The sequence below is a fragment of the Sclerotinia sclerotiorum genome, genomic scaffold, assembly GCF_000146945.2.
Source record: "Sclerotinia sclerotiorum 1980 UF-70 scaffold_5 genomic scaffold, whole genome shotgun sequence".
In the NCBI taxonomy this organism is placed as follows: domain Eukaryota; kingdom Fungi; phylum Ascomycota; class Leotiomycetes; order Helotiales; family Sclerotiniaceae; genus Sclerotinia; species Sclerotinia sclerotiorum.
Window position 1 is genome coordinate 482,668 of NW_001820831.1, and position 24,154 is coordinate 506,821.

General features: G+C 41.3%; 6 protein-coding genes and 1 non-coding gene across 7 annotated transcripts; 2 read left to right on the forward strand and 5 right to left on the reverse strand.

Annotated features, from left to right (window-relative positions):
* Window positions 1–470: 470 nt before the first annotated feature.
* On the reverse strand, window positions 471–1,590 carry SS1G_04173 (predicted protein; the record flags this gene model as incomplete). Its single annotated transcript, XM_001594316.1, has 2 exons — window positions 471–1,306; window positions 1,416–1,590. 2 exons carry the CDS (start codon window positions 1,588–1,590, stop codon window positions 471–473), a joined length of 1,011 nt encoding a protein of 336 aa, XP_001594366.1.
* A 1,036-nt stretch (window positions 1,591–2,626) lies between these two features.
* Window positions 2,627–5,431, reverse strand: SS1G_04174 (predicted protein; the record flags this gene model as incomplete). The annotated part of the gene is made up of 3 exons (XM_001594317.1): window positions 2,627–4,285; window positions 4,348–4,529; window positions 4,585–5,431. 3 exons carry the CDS (start codon window positions 5,429–5,431, stop codon window positions 2,627–2,629), a joined length of 2,688 nt encoding a protein of 895 aa, XP_001594367.1.
* Window positions 5,432–6,410: 979 nt separating this feature from the next.
* SS1G_04175 (predicted protein) lies at window positions 6,411–6,762 on the forward strand (the record flags this gene model as incomplete). Its single annotated transcript, XM_001594318.1, has 3 exons — window positions 6,411–6,477; window positions 6,513–6,680; window positions 6,740–6,762. The coding sequence occupies 3 exons, from the start codon at window positions 6,411–6,413 to the stop codon at window positions 6,760–6,762; spliced, it is 258 nt and encodes an 85-aa protein (XP_001594368.1).
* Window positions 6,763–8,162: 1,400 nt separating this feature from the next.
* Window positions 8,163–8,243, reverse strand: SS1G_14598. The gene has a single exon. It is a non-coding gene; the product is annotated as a tRNA-Ser (tRNA).
* Window positions 8,244–9,163: 920 nt separating this feature from the next.
* SS1G_04176 (hypothetical protein) lies at window positions 9,164–9,972 on the reverse strand (the record flags this gene model as incomplete). The annotated part of the gene is made up of 2 exons (XM_001594319.1): window positions 9,164–9,689; window positions 9,752–9,972. The coding sequence occupies 2 exons, from the start codon at window positions 9,970–9,972 to the stop codon at window positions 9,164–9,166; spliced, it is 747 nt and encodes a 248-aa protein (XP_001594369.1).
* A 2,284-nt stretch (window positions 9,973–12,256) lies between these two features.
* On the reverse strand, window positions 12,257–13,627 carry SS1G_04177 (polygalacturonase 5; the record flags this gene model as incomplete). The annotated part of the gene is made up of 5 exons (XM_001594320.1): window positions 12,257–12,349; window positions 12,424–12,665; window positions 12,718–12,847; window positions 12,898–13,323; window positions 13,376–13,627. The coding sequence occupies 5 exons, from the start codon at window positions 13,625–13,627 to the stop codon at window positions 12,257–12,259; spliced, it is 1,143 nt and encodes a 380-aa protein (XP_001594370.1).
* Window positions 13,628–21,297: 7,670 nt separating this feature from the next.
* SS1G_04178 (hypothetical protein) lies at window positions 21,298–23,174 on the forward strand (the record flags this gene model as incomplete). Its single annotated transcript, XM_001594321.1, has 3 exons — window positions 21,298–21,684; window positions 21,839–21,949; window positions 22,005–23,174. The coding sequence occupies 3 exons, from the start codon at window positions 21,298–21,300 to the stop codon at window positions 23,172–23,174; spliced, it is 1,668 nt and encodes a 555-aa protein (XP_001594371.1).
* Between the last annotated feature and the right edge of the window lie 980 nt (window positions 23,175–24,154).

Here is a 24,154-nt window from a genome sequence, read left to right on the forward strand (position 1 = left end):
TTGCTATCTATCGACTGGGAATGGAGGAGTAGTGATGGGTTATAAAATAGTATTATAATGGGAAGGTTCTTATCTATATTGATGGTTTCTAGTCCTGGTATCTTATGCAATAAGTGTTTATTATTTATAGTTGTGGTGTAAAAAGGTCTTTTCCAGTGAATAAATGCCCTTGTATCTGATGCCTGGTAAAATATAGTTAAGATTACTTTTCCTCGACGTGGGAGAAAGGGGATATAGTTATATATGTTTTTGATAATATAATTAGTAGGTAATTTTACACTGTTAATACAGATAAATTGAACGCAGCACATAATGTGTTTATATCACAAAATACCTGTTACTGATTTAGTTAAATCAAAAATGCTAACTCAATTCAATTAATCAATCATATTGAAAAATCCCCCCCAGATATCTCACCTTATTCTACATCCATCTAATTTCTCACCCATCTCCACCATAATACAAACAACTTAAGAATCCAAATCAATAACCTCAATTTCCTTCTTAACCTCCTTGATCACATCGGGTCTTATCCCCTTCCACTCCAAATCCTCATCTTCAACCTCCCATTCCGCCGCATCATCCGGATCTCCCCGAGTAAATGTACACCCCAAAGCAATTCTCAAATACCACGCTTTCGGCAACGGAATCCCCCCAGCCCAAAGCCCAGGCTGCGTAAGCCCAGGAGGAATACTCCCTCTATCCCCCCAAATCCGTCTCCAAGGATGTTTACCCCCATTGCACAGTTCCGGCGTCCCGTCTTCCGGCAGTGATGCTTTCGTATTAGCATATGAGGGCCGAATGTATTTGAAATCGGAAGCCCGAGCTGCTGCGCCGTCGTCCATGTTAGGTATCATGGGCTCGTAAATCTGCCATATCGGAAAGAGATACGCGTCAAGATGTTCTTGGAATTTCCTCGGTATAGTCCCGATAGATAATCGGATGAATTTGTGAGGTCGGTTGAAATCCCCCCTAATCGTAGGCGCGTAATGACGCTCCGATTGATCGACTTCCGTTCCGGGTCTTTCGATCGCACCGCCCTCTGCTTGGTATGTAAATACTACGAGTAAGATTCCGTAGATATCGGCGGTGATTTGTTGGATATCTTCATGACAGATCGCACAATATGGTATTCCTAATCTTTCTTTCAGATTTAGATTGTTCTTTCCCTTTCGTGTGGTGTTGAGTTCCTGGATGATTTTGTGTCGCGGATGGCTGGGTTCTTCGAGTGCTTGGTTTACATACGTTCTATGTTGGGATTTTACGTGTGGCCAGAATTCCCAGTTGCCGTATATACACCATGCCACTGTGTTCAGACGGATATTTATTAGTAATTATATAAAATAAAATTTCTTCCCCGGCAGGAGCACTGGGAAAGGAGAGGATATACTACGCACCAGCGCGATAATACGAACTCGAAATCATCCACGTAAGATTCTGCACTCCATCGTACTGTTCATCCACCGGAAAACTCCTCACAATATTAAAAGAGATCTCCTCAATCAACGGAAACCCCCTAACATCCCTCTCAACAAAAGGATCCAAAATTTTTCTGTTCACAGTAGCTGTAACCAATTGATATTCCTCCATGCTTTGCTGTAATCGCTGATCCGGTATTTCGTCCATATCGCTGTGTTGGATAATAGGTAGTGGAGGCACTTTTGTCCGTAGAATGTGGATAGCCAGTGGAATACGTCGAATGCGGGGGGGTTGGAGGGGGTTTCGCGTCCGGTTTGGAGGGGTATGTAGTTGCTTATGTCGGTTCCGCGGATGGTTTTTTGGAGGGGACTTTTGCGGTCGAATGTGTAGTGTAGGGGTTAGGTTTTGGACATTTTGATATGGGTAGATGGTTGTTACTTTAATTGGAGGTTTGTGGTTTGAGGTTTGGGTGGAAATGTATTTCTTGATACTGGTTTTCATGCAACACGTTTTGGTCATGGAAGCTATCTATCTATCTCTTCTGTATATTTTCTTCTAATAAAGCAGTCTTTGTTTTTTTTTTCTCCTTTTCTTTCCAACTACAGTCTTTTGACATAAACATTGAAATTGAATAAAGCAAATCCAAGTCCGGTCTCTTTCATATTAGAGACAAAGAGTTGATACCGTCCATAGTAATCTTATTGAGAAAGAATTTTCCCGCAACTATCGAGTTCAGAACTACGCAGCGTAGGTATTCACTTTCTTTGAAGTCCAGATAACTATTCCTGACTTCGATTTATCCTTACCACGATTCTCTGCACGGATTTCTGAAATATTATTAGGTTACTTCCTATTTCGTATATTATTATCATATTATCTGATAGCTCATCCAGCAATATGTACTGCACTGCACTGGATCTTGTGATTTCAAGTTCACTAGTTACGGAGTATTTAATGCATTGATGTATATATATCATAATTATTAGACAAAATACTGAACATTCATTAACCTTATACACTCCAAAAAAAAAAACATGAAATTCTAGTGATAGAGTAAAATCAATATATATGTAAAAAAAAAAAAAAAAAAAAAAAAGTTAAGCAATATCCCGGCATACTTCCTTACCCATTACCCAATAAATCCAAAGAAAATTCTCAGTAACCTAATCATTCATTTTTTATTAAATTTCCACATAAACTCCCTAATTTACCATCTAGGTGGTGGTCTCCCTCCCCCTTTCGCAGCAGGAGGTCTAGCAGGAGGTCTCCCCCAGGCTTGAGTATCCTCACGCCTAACCTCCACCACATCCTCATCCTCATCCTCACTAGAAAGAAGATCAACAGCCTTCGAAGATTGACTCTTTTCCGATGGAACCTCTCTAGTAGTAGATGATTTCCCCGACACTTTCGAATCCCTCCCATGCTCAACAGTCTTCACTTCCTCAACCTCACCGTCTGAACCAAAAAGAAGATCGACAACTGGTGTTGCACTTCTTCTTGCAGGATCTCTGAAGCTTCTTCTTCTAGAAGAAGTGGGATTGGTGGATGGTTTTATAGCGGGGTTTGATGGCTTTGATGGCCTTTGCCTTTCAGGTTTTATTTCTTCGATTTCCTCGTCGGAGCTAGAGAGGAGATCGATAATTGATGATTGTCTTCTTTTAATAGCAGTGGGATTTCTCGTTGCTGGGGCTCGGGGGAGGAGTGGTTCGGGTTTCCAGCTGCGCGTTTTTTTATGGTCTAAGGTTGTTCCGAGACCTTTTGCCAAGTTTTCGGTTGATGGCTGTAAACCCTGTCCCTTGTCTAAGGTCTTTCCCAAACCTTTTGCTAGTTGCTCGTTTGACGCTGCACTCCTTCCCTTGTCTAAGGTCTTCTCCAGACCTTGTGCCAATTGCTCATTTGACGGTGCACTCCTCCCCATGTTCAACTTCCCTTTTAGACCATTTTTAAAGTCCTCATATGAAAGTTGTAAACCCTTACCCTTCCACTTCCCTACCATATCGAATAAGCCTTTTGTCAATTCGTCCTTTGACGGTTTCATGCTCTTCTCCTTGTCCAATGTTCTTTCTAGAACTTTCACAAAATGCCCAGGTGAAAGCTGTACACCTTTCCCTTTCCACTTGGCCAAATTATTCCCTAGTCTTTCCGCAAAGTCTTCATATAAAAGCTTTTCACCCTTCTCCTCCCACTTGTGTAGCGTCCTTTCTAGATCTTTTTGCACTTCCTCATTCAATGACTGTACATTCTTCTCCTCACCCTTGCCTAAAGTCATATCTAGATTTCTCCCCAGTGCCTCATTTGACGGCTGTGCTTTCTCTACCTCTGCTACTTTAGACAACCCTTGCACAGCACTTGCCTCTCTTTCTTTAGCTTGTAACCACCACTTCACTTCCGTCGGGTCATTCTTCCTTTCAGCTGCTTGCCTTTCTCTCCTCATCCATGTGTTGACTAAATCTATATCCAGAGCTTCATCTTTGGTATTAATTCCAAGAACCCTAGTTATGTCCAAATCCCATGGCCCCACATAGACAGGCTGAGCAATTGATGGAGGGATTATAGCTCTGCCACGTCCTCCAGGAGGTCGTTCTTTGGCTCTTCCTGGTTTGGGATTTATTATGACACCATCTGGGAATGGAAATTGTGCCTCGGGGTTTTTGTATGGAATCAATGTTTGATAGTGATTTCTATTGATAATATGGAGGAATATATGCGTTGCGCTGTATTGACCATATAGACCGATGGACTGATGATCTTGTGGTTTTTGTTCCTCCTTTGGTGCATCCTTGGGTATATCTAATTGCTCGTAAAGTGCTATAAAGAGGTTGAAGATATCTGCTGTTACATTGAGAAGATCGGATGATTGCCAAGCCTAAAATATTTTTGGTCAGTACATGTCCATCGTTTCCCTGTCAATGTGAAGATTTAACTTACGTGTGGAGTACTTAATTGTTGCCAAATATTGCTTTTGGTTTTAGAAGTTATATTAGAGTTCAATCTCCAATAAGAGTCATATCTTGGGTGACCAGGATGAGTAAGTACAAATCGGAAGAAATGTAAGTGACAAAGTTTCACCCAATGCCAATACGTAGCCGTCCCATATAAAGCCATGGAAACTGAGACTATTAGCACAAGTTTTTCTAAAATTTAGCAATAGAATATGAAACTTACTAGCACCGAAAAAGCAATCTCCGCTGTCAGGAATTTCCATATCATAAAATTCTTGGTCTCCCATGTATTTTAAATCTTTCACTCTTCTCTTGTTCTTAGGGATTCGCTCGGGCATTAGCCTGACTTCCGGGACGTCATCAAAATTCTTCGGGATACCATCTCTTATTTTTCTGTGCTCATCGGCCTTTGGATCATTTTTCCATCGATGTTCAAAGTTCCCTGGTCCGGGAAATCGATTGCGTAAGGCAGCTATTTCGGGATTTGTAACTCTGGGAGTCGGAGCATCTTGTGGAGATAATGGGAGAATCCCTGGTGCGCGTGCTGGAGGACGAGTTGCTTTTAGCTCTTGAGGCTTTTCCCTATCCTTGCATTTGTCTATGTTTCTGCCAATCTTTGAATCTATCTTTTGCTTCTTCACTGGAATTGATTCTTCATCATCATCTTCTTGATCTGGTGATCGGTCACGTTTCTTTGCTTCAGGTGTTTCACCTCGTTCTCGTTCTCCTTCGAGAGGCAATAATTCTTCTTCATTGTCCCCTGTTCTGGCCGGAGCAGGATGTGGTTGGGAAGGAGCTGGACAAGCTGAACGAGCTGGAGGGGGGGGACGAATAGGTTCATTATGACGTCTCCGGCTGGGTAGTTCACGCCATGGAGCCTTCAATTGATTTCCAGTAAGCCATTGTCTCGGCTCCGTTCGGGGTCGAGCTTTAAACTTTGAGGTTCTAAAATGCTTGCTGAATTTTGTCCATCTCAAAGGTTGGGTCACCTCGGGTCTTTTGTATATGGGACGAGGTACGTTAATGTTAGGATCGCGTCTAAGGACGCGGGCGAGCTCCTCTTCATTCATGATGTTGTAACTGGTTCAAGTTCAGAAAAATTGCATTTACACCAATTGAGGTTTCTTTTTTTATGACTTTGAAAAATCAATTTAATATTCTGGCGATCATAATAATATTTCTATCAATTTTTATGAGGTTGTCATAAGCTCTGATAAAGAGTTCATTGACGTGATTCTCTTTTTTGTCAAAATGGATGCTTTTGACGTTTCGGGGTGTTGAATGGAAAGTTAAACTAGGAAAACAAAGACATTTTTACCGGAATGAGGGTGAGGATACAAAGAGTAAATTTTTGATAATTCTGGACTTTTTGTACAGTAGATAATATGAATGATCTTTTGGAGGAAAATATATTGCTTGAACATGGCGGTAAATGAGGATTGTCGGTCCTTGATAAACGAGAAGGATAAAAGGAGTAGTCGTGGTTTAGTAATAGCGCTTGCTCTTATTGAAATGGATTTTCTCAGAACTGGCAATAATGGTGAATGTATGACATTAAGATTCTAGACGTGTAAACGGTAATCGTATCTGAAGAGGAGATATTATGCATTTACAAAAACGATGTGAGGAACACAGACACGCTCCTTAATCCGAGTAGGGTATAGCCATTTTTCTCATAGACTTTTGTCTTTGTGGCCCAAATAAAACCAAATTTCATGTAAGATCTTAATATGGTTACCAAAGAACGCGGGTTTGGAAGATTCCATATGAAGACCAGGAACTTTTGTTAAATATTGAGCCTCGTTCGTGCATGTAGAACGATCTTCTCCTTAGAGTTAGAAACCTGATCTGTTCTCGCTTCTCTGACTCTATAATCAAGACCTAAGATGTTAGCGTTATTCACCCTTAAAAAAATCAGCTGCCGAGCTCCTGTCATCTCGAGGTGCCATAAAAGAAGTCAGGATGTCATTAAAAGTTACATAGAAGTGAGGAGGAAGCCTTTTAAACCTTTGGGGATCCGTTTGCTCGATCTTGGCTACCGAAACGAACATGCCCATTCGGTTATCGTACTATAGACGCTCATTCAGCACGCTGGATCAACAAATTCTTCTTATTAGTAAGTTACTTGACTGAGTACGAAAATGGTAATAGTACACCATGAACGATACAACTCTCCACCGACGTCAACAATAGAATTCAACGATTATTTGTCTTTCAGATCGCTCAATGTCAATATAAACTTTGCGAATTTCATGCTCAAGCAAGCTTCGAGATCATTGACTGCCAGAGCGGGACAACTAAAACAACATTCAAGCGACAGTAAGTAGAAGGAAGATACTACCGCCACCTAAAAATTCCATAAATGTAAGATCTTATAGTCACACAAGCATCTTTTCGGTAATATACTCCTGCTTCTCTGGCAAAAAATATTTCGACCTCGCAGAGCATCATACATCCTCTGTATATGAGGTGAGCAGCTGTTTATAGTATAAAAACTATTTGAGAACGCTTTAAATAATCAGACTCTTGAAATATTACTTCACCTATGAGATTAATTGGAATTCGTGCTAGATGCAGTCATCATCCATCCATGCATCAGCCATTAATCCTCCCACTCGTTGAGAATACGCTATCATCCATTCCCAACATACTCCGCAGCCTCTAGATTCCCCAATACCTAAGCTCGCAAGCAGGTAATCTTACCAAAGTCTAAATCAAATCACTTGATATCGACAAGAAACGCACCAGTTCAAATGAAACTTTGACGTGCTTTATCATTAAACGAACTACACGCTCTGAATTGGCTCCGAAGACTTACAATGAGAAATTAACGCGATAATTACCAAAATAAAAAACCATCTCATTCACCATTTAATCATGACATTCGAGATAAACGGGCATTTTCTCTTCTCAATGTCTCGTTTCAAATCATTAGATATGATTACTACCAAACCTTACAGAAATATCACACTCCACAACAGTAATAAGATCTTACATTTTTTCAGAACAAAACCGCTGCAAAATAGGAATTAGGATGATAGTAAAAACTGAATGAGTGATCAATCATCCTCAAAATGAAATGAAGATCATGGCAAAACTCACGATCCCCAAGATTCCAATATCCTAATATTCATCTATAGCATGGGACTAATTAACCAAACCACAAACGATTCGGGATATGCACATATGCAGACATCGATATGAAGAAGACTGTAAGTCTATACAGAGAATGAGTAGTTCGTGAATCACGATGATGAGCTCGAGTTGAATCTGTACAGAGTAATATAATCTTACCAAGAAATTTCCAAGCGATACTCCTGTACACCAACCAAGGAGTCCCAAAACAACAAGTACAGTAGTACCCCTATTCCAACAATCCTCAATCCTCACTCCTGATTCTCACCCTCAATTCCTAATCCCGCCTCTCAATTACTCCATTACTCCGCATATATATCTATCATAAACCCAATCCCCATACACACAAGCTCCATACACACCAAAACCACAACTCATGACTCGCACTCATTCCTAACTCACCGGGAAATACCTCCGCATTCTCCGTACCATACGTAACCTTCCTTACCTTACCCTACCCCTAACCACCCCACCCCCAGCCACTGCGACTCCACTTGATGAGAAAGCACCCTACATTTCACATCCCCATTCCCCTTCCCCGAAAAACTATAGAGTAAACAATTGAATTGGAAGAACTATAGAAGAAAAAGAAACAAAAAAAGAAAAAGCAAACACGCAAAAGGCAAGAGCTAAAAGTGCCAAAATCCCCGAAAGTGCCAAAAAGATCGACGTCGGCATGATTCGAACATGCGCCCCCGAAAGGAATTGATTTCTAGTCAATCACGTTAACCACTCCGTCACGACGCCATTCTTAATTATTAATCCGTCTCTATTTCATACAATATTCATCGCAACTAGTTCAAAAACTAATTTGAAGGGAAATTATGAATATAGATCTAATATTCTAATATCCCTTTTTCTATTCCTTCACTAACCATTATTTATCTTTTATTCATTGGAGTTCTAGTGTTCCTATCAAATTCAAAAACACAGGATTAAAATTCACGCCTCTAAAATAGAGACAGAAAAGTAATCTTATTTCAATCCTATTATAATTTGATGTAAGTTATGAATATGATGATCAACTTGGCAGATAGGCATGTTGAACAACATAAAGTACCATGATATAGCACAAGAACAATCAAGTAAAAGTCCGGGTAATACTGTAGGTATGATAATGATATTGCATGTCCAGTCATCATCATTGCGTCAACACCATCGTGCCGAGGTACTACCCTACCCTATATACCATCCTGTCCATCGTCACCATACATACAAAGCAAGCCAATTTGCACCCAGAGCCCTTCCAAAAGTACCACCTAAGCACCAAGCTATCCTCCCAATCCCGAGACCGGTAAGCTAACAATGCTATGCACCAACCAAACCACCATAATACACCTGAATTAGGCGCAGAAATCAGACCCAATGCCAATCTATCAATACGCTTGCAGAAACTATAAATCAAAGGCTAGCTATCCTTCCCCATGTATTAAAAAACTTTAGAGTAAGCTGCCTGCTGGTATCCCATGCTTGTGCGCGTGCCAAATGCAAGATGGAAAGTGAAGAGAAAAAAAAGAACAAACTCCCAATGCTTGTCGCCCAATGCAAGATGTGTGATGTGCGTACGAGAATACAATGTAGAATGGAAAATCCAAGTCGTGAATTGCACGGTGATGATGCTCAACGAAGAGATCATCAACGTACGAATTCATGTTGGGAATAGAAGATTAAATGAGTTCAAACCCATCATCTTCAAGAGGTTCTGGCTCCTGACCTTTAGTCTTAGTCTTACCATCTCCACGAGCACGGGACAGTGCCTTAGATCTCGGACTCTTTCTGCCTCTTTGTCTTTGAAGAACAGTTTCTCCCTCTGCATCCAAAACTTCATATTCACCCCTAACGATCTTCTCGGTTTGCTCATTGACCCATTTCTGCTCTGCTAGATCCACTAACCCACTCAAATCAACTCTGTTATTTGGTGTGTCTTTTCTATCAAAAGAGTAAAGAACACCCTCATCACCAGCATTCATCGCTGCGGTAGCGATGGATGGAGATGTATTATTATAATGTGTAGGAAGAAGGTCGAGTAAGGACTTAGAAAGGGGGTGTGAAGCGTTATCCGCAGCCTCGATATGAGCATCAATCTGGCGGGCGATACGGGAAGAAGAGGTAGGACCGTGGTGGTAGGATGGAGCCCCGAATGGCTTAGGAGTGGTATTAGAGTTGTTGCGGGGGTGTCGGTCGGTATTGACTCTGGAAAGGGCATCAGTCAGTTTTAATCCTTAGTCTTGGAATAGGTAGAATGATAAACATACATTTGACTCCACGACTTTTGAGGTCTAACCTTCTCCTTCCCCTTCGAAGATTCCATAGGACCATCAGTCGAATAGATGATAGCCCGATTGACGCCAGCGAGCGGACGAGTTCCCATAGCCCATTTCTGGGATTGATCCTTATCACGTTTGAAGGCCTGGGCCTCAGATCGAATATCTCGGTGCTGAATAGGAGAGGTTGGCATGTTGGTAGTGGCAGACATGTTGTATATCTTGTTTGTTGGTAGATGGATTTGAATGAAGGAAAGTTGTATGAGTGAGAGTGTTTATTGAGCGGGATGGTGTCAAAATAGAGAAAATGTGATGGTTAACTCTTTCTTTGTCTTGATCCTATTCCTTGAAATAGAGATGGTATATCTCCTTTGGGGATGCGTTGATGTATATCTTATGGTGGTATTGTTATTCTCTGGTTTGAGAGGGGATAGCACCGCGAGGAAGATTTGTAGGATATAGGGAAGGGAAGTTAATTAAACAGAAAGGATGATTGATTAAAGAGTAAAGGAGAAGGTTCGTAAGGATGATGATTCAGACTTCGTCCGAATGACTGTGACGAGTAGTTGCGGCACGGGGGTTAGAATCACACCGTTCGAAGAGTAGAAACTGCGAATCAAAACACAATTAAGTGGTGAATAGCAGAAAATGATGCAATTTGGGTTAGACGTTTGATTATTCAAAAGACAAAGGATGTAGTTGTGTTCAAACGAAGTGAGAAGGTGCTCGGTGTGTGAGTCAGACGAGGCTGATTTCCGATTATTGATAAGGGATAAGGGATAAGTGAGGATAAAGAGGTTAATTATAGATTAGGTAGATTTGTAGATGAATGAAAAGGATGGTGAAATGATAATTGAAAATAAAGATGAGTTGAATATTGTAGATGTTTGTATGATTCTTTGGTTGATTGATGGATGAGAAAGAGAGTGAGAGAGAAAGAGAAGATAGATTAGATATATGGGATATGGGATATTGTTTCATTGCTTATCAACAAACTACGGTGCATCTCTACCTCCACCTCCATCTCTACCTAGTCTAGTACCTTAAGCATCCTGCACCCGCCAGCATCATTCCAGCCATGCCAAACAACAAACAAAACAACGCAAACAAGGCGTAGTTCCATGTATTCCTTCACCTTCATCCAATCAGCTCAGGTAGATGGCTTTCTGGCGGCTGACCTAGATTTACTCGGCCGTCACCGGACCTGGAGTGACAGTGGAAATTGTACTCGGTCTTCCTACTAGATATATGCATCCTAAGTAAGCCTTCTCGTCGTCACATCTCTCGTCTCTTGTCTCTCATCTTTCGTCTTTCGTCTTTCGTCTCTTATCTTGATTGACTGATTGACTGATGGATTGATCGATTGCATGATTGCTTGATCGTTTGCATTGCGACTAATTGCGATTGCTTTTTATCAAGAATAGGGGATGAAACCGGATCTCCAGCTTACCTTTGTTGGCTGAGTTGGTCCAAACCTTATTAAAAGCTATGCAGGCAAGCAGCTCAGGAGCTCGAGTTCAATCTCTTATCTAATGTACCATATCTTGTGTACCTGGGTATGATTACAACATCACCAACTCTTATCGCTCTGCATAATCATGAAGGTCCGCATCCATTTGTGCCTGCATATTTTACTAGTTACACCCAAGTATTTGATGAATCAGCACTCCCATCCTTTCACCCGCATTCATAACTGGTAGATTTGAGAAGGATACTTCACGTGACTAATTAGAACCTCTTCTAAGAACAAACTTAATCTGGCTTCTGATTCATATCCGTTTTAAAATGGATGATGCACATCCTACGTTAATTCACATCACTCATGAACAGAACGAAGAGAACAGAATATCGTTATTACATCATGATTATTTGATTATCCCAAGGATTCTTCTGACCCTCACAGCCCTACAAACCGGATTTACGTCAATCAGCAAATCAAGATGCCAAATTCATGATCAAATTCTATCTCCTACCCTCTTTTGCGAGCATAACCTCATGGGTCAGAAGATTCAATTCATCGAATGGCAAGTCAGGAGGAGATCTGCATAATGACGCTTTCGACTGATACTCACACGCCTCATGGCTCTGAGACATGTATCCATCTCATCTGGGTCTCTCGATCGGCTGGATGGAAGGAATGTAACACATACATGTGATACCGAAGGCATGCGCTTATATTGCTCGCTCACGTGAACAAGACCCGAATACAAAACACATGCCGAGAAATAACAAAACTATTGACATTGCAAACGATCGGAAAGCTCCGAAAATATGTACTAACAAGATGTAATATATACAGAAGAACTAATGAGACTTCAGGAATGACAGAAAGAAATGAAAAATTTGAGCTGTCCCTTAACCATCCCACGGATCAACAATCACAGGATTGAAACAATTGGCCAAATTGTATCTTTCGATCTTCCGAAAGCGAATGTGTGGTCAGTGGAAAGTGAAAGAGCATCGTTACCAGAGTGCGCTAGCCTTGCAAGAAAGTATCTACAAGGAGCAAGAGACGCCACCACTAGTTGGAACGTTGAGACAAGAAGTCGAGGTCTTTCCACCCGTGACGGAGACACCACTCCATGTCCACTATTGACTGTTAGGATCTCGACATTATCATATCACATGAGGTAATATCACGTGAACAGAAGAATATGACTTACGTTAGTGCAAGAACCACTTCCACATTCAATATAAATGTTGGTAGCACCAGACTCAACGGTTCCAGTGACATTATCAAGGATGAATTTACTAATGGCAACACCGTTGGTTGGGCTACCAGCATTTCCATTATAAGCTTGGTTGACGATGATACCGTAGTCGGTAATGCCGGAAAGGGTGATGCCTGAGTAGGTAACTCCACTGACGGTTCCTGTGTCACCGGAAATGGTCTTGATACGGACACCTGAAGAATGTTATTGTTTGGTCATTTGGTTCCTTGATGGGAGATAACATACCATTTTGCGAATTCTTGATTTCAGAGTTTTCGAAATTGACCGTCTGGACAATGTTGTCGTCTCTACCACCGACGGATCCAACGGAAAGACCGTGTCCACCAGAACAGACACCCCCTGAGAAAGTAATACCCTTTGACAAATTAGTTTATGTTCAATCAGTCAGCGAGAGATTTGACTTACTGTTCCTGAGTTGATAGCAACACAATCATCTTGGTTGTATACATTTGCACCAGTGATAGTGACACTGGTGCTGTCTCCAATATCGAAACCATCAGTATTGTGACCGAGACTACCAGTATCACCAGCAGATGCATTGATGGTGACATTGTTGATTGTCAACCCATTAGCGTTGTCAATACTGAAAACTTGGACAGGTGGGTTGAGAATGTAGATGTTCTCAATAGTCGAAGAGATCAAGTTGTGTGCGGCGAAGAATTTGGGCTTCGTCTTTCCTCCGTTGGAACCTTCTCCATCCCAGTAGGAAGCTCCTTTACCATCGAGATATGCACTACCGCTTTGAGTGACGGTGATATCTGTTCCTGAAACAGATACTAAAGGACCAGACCATTCTTCGTAGCCGAATGTGGTGATACCTTCGAAGATGACCTAGAAATCGGTTAGTGTGGTGCAAAATTCAAACACGTTGATATATACTCACTTTAGTTCCTTGGGTTAGGCCTGTCAAGTCCAAGGTCGTGCCAGAAGGGACTGCAAGTGCTGATAAAACGATGGTAGCACAAGAAGCCTTGGACTTGCTTGCGGAAGCAGCTCCTGATGAGCCAGAAAAGGTACAAGTAGTTGCTCGCTTAGCAAGATCTGGAGCAGCCGTTGGTGCTGGTGCCGCGGCGGGAAGAGCCGAAGCTAAAGCGGACAATCCTCCCAGAATGAGAGGGGCAGAAAGGTTAACCATGTTTGCGATATGAGCCAAGGAATGAGAAAAGAGTTATGATGATCAGTGTGTTTGTTCTCTTGGCTTTGAAGGCGACTTCTTGGCTTTCTTATATCAATTCCTCCCCCCTTGTAAGGGTTCGCTTGGGAAAAGCTTCACGCGGGAAATCCCCGCTCATCATTCTTAGTGCTGGAATAATCTTTAATTTGATAGTTACTTATTATCCCAGTTCAATGCATGGGAATGGAACATCTAGATTGTGGACACTTTAGTCGTAATCATCTAGACCAATATTGGGATAGGGGGGATCAATCGAGAGCATTACAGAAGAACCTCATTATACCGGAAACCATTGTACCGAAATTCCATATACACCGTTGAAGAACATCGGATTAATTCTTACGATTATGATATTAAAAATTGTAGGGAAAATATTCGAGTAATCTTCCTATGATTTATCACATAATTAATTTATAAAATTTCAAAACGGTGACACTGAGATCTTGAAATTGGAAATTAAAATTGATTGTACAAATTGCATTGATGCTGTTGTTTAATTTTGTTATACCGATATAACACGACTCTGCTATGTCCGCACTTAGGTGACGTACGAAATTATCAAGGTCCACCAGAGAAAGGGGTTTGCTCGAATGGTAAAGGCACCTAGCTCAATGGACTTATCAAAAGGAAGACATTCTTCCGGATCTAATCTCGTCGAGGTCCTCGTCAAGTTCGATGCTAGACCCGCTTTACTTTGACACGCGGCACATGCCCGTCAAAAACACAGCTGATAGGTGGACTACTCAGGACCACTAGTTAAAGTTTCCCCGGATTTTGTAAAACTGGTTGCGGGTAGGCCGCGAAAGAACCCTCCTTCTCATTCTTGGCTCACTTATGTCTTCAATGTTTGCAAAGATTTCTCCCCGCAATGTTATCCGCAGTGGGCTTCTGCAGCCAGGTTTCTTTTTTACAGATATGATTGCCAAGCTTAAAGATGTTGCTTTTTGAAGAATGTGAATTGAAGATGTGATGTTTTTTTAGATTGTACAGTAGTGGTATATTTGGATGTTGTTTGTTATCATTTCGCCCACTTTACGAGCGTGATTAGGAGGAAAATGACGAGATCGGTATGAAAAATCTTTTACTAAATCATATACTAAGTGCATGATAAATTCATAGAAAAGTCAAAAACACGCTGGAAAGTGTGGCGTGGAAAGTCTGCGACAGAAATTTACCAATGTACCGATTGGTGGAGTCAAAATTGTCAGAATAGTTTCTCGAATGATTCCTCCAAACGATGATAAGAATTTTGAATCCTATCTACTGAGTACATACTTCCAAGCCACGAGGCCACGCAACCACCATGGGTTCGTTTCAAAGTAAATAAGCATTAGGAAATTAAAAAGGAGGTAGTAAAATGCCGCGAATTAAATGGGGTATTTTTCTATCTAAGCTTTCTGCCGTCTTTACTATGGACTTTACCCGGTGCGGGTTTTCGGTACGGTGGTACTTGTGCTTGCTGCTAGCCTAGAACGTGTGTCACGCTCCACCTAAATAGGGGCCACTATTCCCCTTGCAGTTTTCCATCTTGGTGGTATGTGCATGAGAGTGGGGTGTGATATACTTCCTGGCAGCATGCTGCAAGAGTTGCTATCTAACATGTTCATGTTCATGTTTACTCTGTATGTTTTGTTTTTCTGAAGGATCTTGTGTTTGTGTAAATTTCGGAGGATTTCCCATTAACGGGTTTTCATCCCGGATTTCGGAGAATTTTTCATTCTCCAGTGGTGCACGAACGGTGCGTACTTTATTGCATCTCCGAAGATTCACCACACCATTTTTTTTTGGTGAGGTTAACAGCGGTACGAGTATGAATAGAAATTTTCAATTCCCTCTATTAATTCTCTCACCTGGAAATAGGAAATAGCAAATAACCTTATTTTATAATAGGGAAAGTGTGCATCGAAGTAATTGAGTTCATACGCCACTGGGTAGGCATCGGACCCGAGCTATGAAAATAGTCTGCTAATGTACCCCATCTTGTGGTGGCAGGGAGAGACAATAAACTACAGGCCTCTGACATCAGTGGCTTGCCTACCCCGTACATACCAGTACATGCTAATCGCATCCTAAATCTAACTTCAATCGTGAAGGATAGTGATAGTGATAGCTTTAGCTTTGGTTCGAAAATTGTCATTAGCATACGGTATAAACTACCAGTCTTATCTACACCGGAATACACTAAATAAATCTATTTCATTCTTTCGTTTTTCTAGGATTGAAATGAAAGTAGATTAAAAGTGTTTCTCTATTTCAATTGATTCTTTCAATTAGAGTCATCTAGGGAGTTAGATGTTAGGTGAATTTAAACGGTGAAGGTGTACTACGTATGCTCGTAGATCAACCTTACAAAGGCGGAAGTAACCTTCCCATGTGCAATCAATTTGATGCCGAAATTCGGTGCGGAATTTTCATACCCATTCCTCACTCATAACATTCAAAATCATTAGAGTGGCGGTATGTTTGAAAGGAGAAAGAGGTCGGTCGAATAAGAGAGCACGATTTCTGACGAAGAGCGATTCCGTGCTCCGTATACCGATAGTTAGATCGGTCCGATATATCTTCCGCAAGAAAGTGGATTCTAGTGATCCGTAATCAGGTACTTGAACTGGAGAGATGACGACGCCTTATTAGAAATCATCTTACTCATCCTGCTAGAAAGTATATCACACTCCACAAACATGGGCCACTGTTCCTTTGTCGTGGTCTATTTGGTGGTATGTGCTTAAAACTAGAGTTGTGATATTATGATATTTTACTTTCTGACCGCACGGCGCACGAGTATTTTGGAAGCTAAAGAAGCTGCGGCCAGGACAGCTAGTCGCTCCACAAATTAAGCTTCCATAACGTTGTATTTGGAATTATCTAGCGATGTTTCCATCGGAAATGGGTACAGGGGGAAGTTTCCCCCATTGATTGCAGGAATGTATACCCACCTCGAACCTTTCTTTCATCACTTACCACACTTTGAAGATAGATAGTGGATATATCTAGATAGCAAGTGATTCGGTAGCGCCGTGATTGCAGTAACACACTACAGCTTATCTGATGAGATCCATTTTGTGTACCAATCTTTCGTCTCAACTACCATTCTATCGCAATCTGCGGATATCTCAATGTTAGATACTAGAACATATGCCGCGTTCTCCTTAGTTTCTTCAAGACGCATTGACTAATTCTGCATCTCAATGCAGGTTCATCACATTCTGTTCGCCGTTTACTAGCACCTCATTGCCGAATCACCACCGGTATATCGCTACCGCTAGCAGTCTTTTTACATATTCCCAGTCGCCGGTACCTGCGCTATCACTTGGCATTGAGAACTACTGCACGATACCTGTAGATACTTGCTTGAAGGAGACAAAATTACTTTTTAGTGAGAGGTAGGGAGTAATCAAAACCAAGTGTTGAGAAGACAATTCATCCACTGTTGAGAACTAGATTCTTCAGAACATAGCATGATAATGCATGCAGCATGGTAATATAACATGACAACGTAGCGTGATTCCCTCTACCTCAAAGTAAGGAACAAAAATACCATGAAATTTAGGGGTAGACAGGTTATCTGAAGGGACGAGCCGCGCCGCTTCCAAATGAGTATTAAAGTTTAGTGTTTCGATCCATGGTTACATTTATACCAGGACCTTGCAGGAACTTTTTTGACTAGCACAATGTCTTTGGTCATTGGTTGAGATAGTGTGGGATTAGTTAATCCTGGTAGTAGTGGGAAACAGTCTCACTTTTACTACATTTTGCCCTTCGGTGTCACGCGCTCTGGAATTAGAAGGACTATTTACGACTAGTAGGCGGGAATTACCTTCGCCACATTCGGGTTCTAGGTTGTCTGGGTTAGATTACTGTTGATGGTGGCAAAGCAAGCTTTGGATGGGAAATTTTCAAATGGTTTTATATGTAAGATTGTATTTAGAATGTTCGAATATCTGAAAAACATATAGAGCATTTAAATCCCTTGAGCATATCCCAAAATTAAAGGTTTCACATCCATTATATATTTGAACTAGCAAATACACACTGACACACTGATTGTTCTCGCCAGACTGAGCGCAGAGATGCCCAATCATATACCAGGCATTTCACCACGTGGTCTCATATGCTTGAGTGATTCCCTTCTATTATCTAATTGCTATATAGATTCAATATGATGGCAGCATGATGGAGATAAAATCATGACTGAAGAATGATACTAGGAAAACTCTCTGCCTGTTTGCAGTTTGTGAAACCGGCAATCTTTCTAGTCTTTCTAGCCTTTCTTCGATGAACCTCCTGATCTCAATATTTCAATTTTATCCCGAAGCACTTCAACTTATGCCAACATGAAAGATACTTCACATACGAGGGAATACTAAATAAAAATCCATCGAGTATGAAGGATAATCAAATCTGCGGTTAATTATCCTAAGCATCGCATTTAGCTTTGGTGAGTCGTGAGTCCAGACAGATGATTGGAAAGCTTTCCTTATATTATTTTCGGAGGGCAAGATTAGTTTGGAGACATTTTTCTCGGCCTCAGACACTTTGTGAAGTTTCTCGATAAGCGCAAGGAAATAGTTCTTTGGGTTTTTTCTCGATAATTACAGATGCATATCCCGTATGAAAAGAAAAAGGTCGACATGATAGAAGCACGATCATGAATGCCAGAGGATCAATTGTGAAGAGTATTTCTGATTCTAAATAACTTTTCCATCTAGTTGTGGCCAACATTTTGTTTGCTTCTGCAGCTGAAATATTGAAGCGGATGGATTTATCTAAGTTTGAATGACATGCCATTCTTCTGGTATTTATGATAAGCTGCAATCTTTCTGCCAATCTTTCGCTTTGGAAAACAGAAATTCGCTGAAGCATAGCTGCGTTAAGATCATATTTTCTTCAACACCTTTGAAGGACCTAGGCAATGGCCAGCGGTTTTAGAATTCCTCTTCTTGCCAGTAACTTTTAATCCAGCGTTCCACCTTTCTACATGCATTCTGGCAACTCACTAGCTAGGTGATTGCCTAGTAAAGCAAATGGCTTGAAGTCACCATTTCCTGCCAAGTTCACCCCAGGATATCCTCCTTATCCCACAGATTCATACCAGTATTAATGAAATACATCAATCTTTTAAAATTCTAGATAGATTTTACATACAGTAGATCTTGCTGAGATTAAAAAGGTTTACTGTGACCTAAGTCGCTGGCGACTGGAACATTGTGTCAGCGTTTCTGAAGAGATATACTTTGAATCCTTCCATGATGATATAGTTGAAAGACTTTCAAGGTTAGTATCTTGGAGAACATTCATTGTTAATAGTGCTTTTGCTTTTGCTTTTGCTTTTGCTTATGGTTTAATGAGATGTTCTTCTTTTTGCTCAGATGGAATGAGTCTATGTTGATACTTGTGAGATTTCAATATGACTTTCATCGTGATGAACGTGGTTTTATGAATGCCTGTCTCGTATTTTATTAGCCAGGCCCATTATATGTCGGTTTTTCATCACAGTGCTGTAGGATAAACGATGAATCAATGGCCGGGCTGATATAATTCACAATGGAGTTTGAAGCAAGGTAATCTTACCTACGAAATGATCGCCCTCGCGTAGCTCCTTTGATGTTTGAAAGTCGACACTTCATCATTAAAGATTTAAGACTGAGGTTCCTGTTACCAAAAACTATAGGGTAGAATAAATCCAGTGCTGAACATGAGGAGATGTAAGAATATCGTAATGTGAAGAATATCAGAAGATTCAGCAGACAACAGATCAAGCTCATGGAATTCTCGGATACATGGGCTCCACACCATTATTTTACAGGCTCCATTGGTATTTCAACTGATAGACTTTGTGTTTGAACTTGAATTTGACACCTTTGTAAACATGGAGGTAGCCAGCTGAAAGAAAGAAAAACGAAACGATGACGAAACCTCGTCAATATCGCCATCCAAGAATTTTTTCTTCACCGTTTGTGCATTATATTCGAATTTAATGATGCTCTTGCATTGTCGCTATCGGGAGAAGATGATGAAGTTCAACCTTGACTTAAGTAAAACTTAACTTAATTCTAATCACTAGAACTCATAAAGTGCAATATATTGGATGGATGTTGGTAAGAATATGATTACCCGTAGAAACACGCCATTACGCTAGGTTTCGCATGAGAAAGAACCTAGGATTGATGCGATCTTTAGCTCGAAAATGAGATCGCTGGCCCGTGGCTAATTCATTCTCGCCCATGACATATGGTGCGTGAAGTTGGAGTGTTGTCTTCAATCGTACTCGAAATGTGGCGGTGCGACGTTAAATAGAGTCCAAATGGCTTAATTGGGGGAATGAGCGAGACGACTGTTCAAGGCTGCAAGCTACAGATTCACAATCGTTATCTAAGGTGCTATGGTTCTTAGATTGAGCGTCGCAGTGCTTTTTTCTACATTTGTTGGTACCTATATCCTTATATTTTATGATTTGGGAAAAACAATCGAGATGTTGATGTGAGACGACGACCACAGCTATTCGCGCTGAGGTCCACATTGAGAAATTAGAACCATTACCGCATATCCCAGGTATGACAAGGGCAGGATTTCTTATTGCTTTATCATGTGATGGTTTTTGACTTGCTGCCGGATAAGAATGCAGAAAAGTAGTTTGGGGTTGGTCTATAGAAAGTAGATGAGTTTAAGGGTGGTTGTGTAGATTTGGCAATGCAAGCTTAGACCGGATCAAAGGGGGCTAGATGTATTGCATGCTCTTGCTACACGTTTTCTTTCCACTAGGAGTATCATACCTTATAACCCCGCAATCTAAGCAATCAGTGAAATCTGAGTGCTCTTGAATTTGCTTTATTTTAAGGGTTTATTAATTTTGTAGAAACACGTGCTAGCCGTGCCAGCCCTACGCTACGACATACCTCTCTTCTACTATAGCCTTAGACTACTAAGGATGCAGGACTAAAAATGATCCAAAAAGCTATTGTGATCAATTAAACTGTAGCTAAAAGAAAATCTCTGATGTGGCTTAGTGTGCTGACTCAGCAAAAACCTTTGAGCTACAAAATCTATTCTCCCCGTAAGTTATGAAACCCATTACCAGGTAAGTTGTCTACCACACATGCAGTACAAAGTGGTATATCATAACGAGCAAGCTGTGCCCCAAACTTGCATTCAAGAAAGCCATACAAATGGTCCTCAATTCGCGTACACCTATCAGTACCTTGGTGCCCAACATCCCATTTTCCAAAAGAGGAACATATCTTGGCAGCGATTTTCAAAATGCCACTTTTTGCGTGAAAATCCAAGGTTTCACAAGCGGCTGCTTCTGGGCATGTATGCAAGATCGTTACCTAGTGCTTAGTTGGAGGCTGAAACCCCTGGATTATCGTGCAAATCCTCGGGAATGAACCAATCATGTCAGATGTCGGATTTTAAAATATATCTCCATGCAGCGAAGGATTTCTAGTTTGTAGCTGTTAATCTATTCTTTGAGTTGTCCCAAGGCTGCAACATGTATTGCTTGGTATTTTTCTACATCTCATTATATAAAATCTATGGTGTTGAAATTCTACATCAGAATTAAGACAAGTTCTTGTGCTCGAGGTCTTGAGATATAGAAGCTCATAATAGATCGTGATATTTGTACAGAAAATATGGCACATAATTACGATCCTATAATTTCCACTCCCCAATTGGAAATGCACAGCCCTATGCCTCCCATCCAACCCTCACCACCCTCATCACCCCCGCCAACCTCCAGCAACTTTTCCCACACACCCAGCTCTGCAACTCTACTTCCCCACGAGCAAAATTACTCACATTTCGAAAGCCATTTTCACAAACCTGAACAAGCTTATACAACTATTCCCTACAAATCTAAGACCGGAAAACAGTTTTGGCATATTTTACTTAAGAGTTTGGCACGATGGTTAATTACGCTTATCTTGTGTATTGCTTATTTAGTCGCCTTGCGAGTTTGGAATCAAAAGGGTACGGTGACGGAAACTTCGAAAAGGATTTTTAATGCCATTACCACGGGTGTTAGTATTGCGTTGGGTATTAATATTGCCACTTCATTGAAAGATATGGCATTAAATGCACGTTGGCCAATTTTACATGCAAGAAAGAGGAACCTTTATGAAGTGGGTGGGAAATGGCCAATTTTGGTATTGGAGATTTGCTAATGGCTATTAGCTCGATCTTACTTTACATGCGGATAGTTTGATGGATTTAGGTGAATTGGCTTTTGTTTCGAAGAGACCGTTGGTTTTTGGTATGGCTATTTCGTGGCTTATATTCAATCTCGTAAGTTAGGTCATTATACGTTCAATCGGGAGTAAATGACATTGACAGAAATTAGTTTGTACAAGCAGCCATTGCAGCCATCAGTTTGACATATGGCTTCAATACTAGCACCGATAGTTACTTGTTCACGCCGGGTAACCTGACGGTTCCGGACATGGAACACTTTTACCCACAGGGAAACAATACCAAGCCCCAAACTGAAGACGAAGAATACACCGCCCATGCCTACGGTGGTTTAGCCTGGAATCTCGGAATAGGGGAATCAATAATCGATCTACCCTCGCAAGGTGAACCCTACCAAGGACTCAGCGGAAACTACAGCATATGGGCAGATCAACACCACGACAAAATGGTCTTCGTATTTACCGAATACTCCTCCAGCGCTTCCTCTGAAAACACTGGTTCCTTAGGAATCTACACAAACCGCACTCTCCTCATGTACTACTCCTGTTCCTCGCACCGAGTAACGCAAAACGGGAATGGTGCATCCGCAGCCAACATAAGCGTGGAAGACATCGGATCCATATCCGTAAGTTCCTTCGTAGCAAACGGCACGACATTTTTCACCGATTACCCTAATCTCTGTCCCGACATCCCTCGCTGTTCAATCATCCAAGCCTTCGAGGCTTCTGATACCGATCCCTGGTATTACACATGCAACATCACGCTTGGAGAAACGCAGAATGATCCCAGAAATATCTCGTTTATAAGTGATGACATGGCATATATAGCCGCATCTGCGATTGCCAATACGGGATACTCATCCATGGACGATTATCAACAGACTTTTTCCTATCCGCAGAAAACCATGTGGGGACTTCCTATTCACGGAAATGTGTCAAGAATGGGTATACAAATTGCTGCTTTTGGACTGAGTTCTATATCCGTCACTGCAGCTTTTAATCCTTCGAAGTATTATGATGGATTGGAACCACATACCGGATTCGCACTGGGGATAAATCATACGTATTTTTTTCTCTTGATTGTGTTTTTGATACCCCTGGTGCAGTTTGTTATGTGTTTTATTGTGGCGGTGTGGAGTAATAGAGTCGTGGTGCAGGATAATGCGTATATAGGGATGAGTTTGCTGTTGCGTCCGATTGCGGATGCGTTGTATGGGGTTAGTGAGGGGAAGAATAATAAGGCGTTCAGGGAGGCGAAGAGAAATGTTATGGTTAGGTATGAGAGAGGAGTTGATGGGAGGTGGGGGTTTGCTATGAGTTGATGTTTTTGTGTTACTGAGGGATATTTTTGAGGGCCGATGTTTGAACTTTGATGTTTGATATGAGATTGATGGAAATGAAATTATGATTTTTTTAGCTGTTCTTTGAGGGGATATGGCTGCAGTGCGAGGTTTGGTGGTAATTCCACAGTTGTGATAACATAATACTGCTGCTTGAAAAGGGCCAACGCATATCACAACTTCTAGTCTATGATAATTTCACTTGCTCACGAGAGCCCATCAAAACGAATGAATGAAACCACATTCATCAGCCTCAAGAATTGGAAACCTAGCAGAAACAGTGAATTGGTTATCCTGTATTCGAAGGTCAAATCCAGGCCGTCCGCAGTAATTGGATGAGTTCCATCCCAAATATCCTCCATTTCCAATCTAAAGCCACCTTCTGCTTCCATTTTCGAAATCCTGAGCTTCTCCACAAAGCAATAACTGCACAAAAGACAGGAGAAGAGTTTCCGGCCCATGATCTGTTCTCTGCAATGAATGGTTTCAGCTTTCTGGGCGTTCTTTTTTTTACACCATCCGCCAGTGATCTCGATAGAGTCCCACGAAATACCACTTGGCTAATATTGTATTCGTCAAAACCTCCCGGGTGTCCGCTCGAGGTGAGTCGCAAGTATTGTATATATTTACTCGCAGTAATTCTCGTCAATCAAGTCAAGGTCAGTAACTGTCTCCATTAGCTCATTATCACCAATATCTTTCTTCTTCTTCTTCTTCCTTCATATGCTTTCATTTTCACTAACTGCGGCTCTTTTGGTGCCGTTTGAACTTTTGCCGAACGAAGCATTAATAAGTTTTGGGAGAGAGGGTACAACCAAAACAGTACAGGCTCTGAGTTTGACCTTGGATAGACTTGCTTTTGGAACCTTCGGAGGTTCGATCAGAGTATTCTCCTGGGACCGAATCCCCAGACTACGAACAGACTGCAGCTTTCTCACGAGCGGACCTTTCTCCAGTTTCAG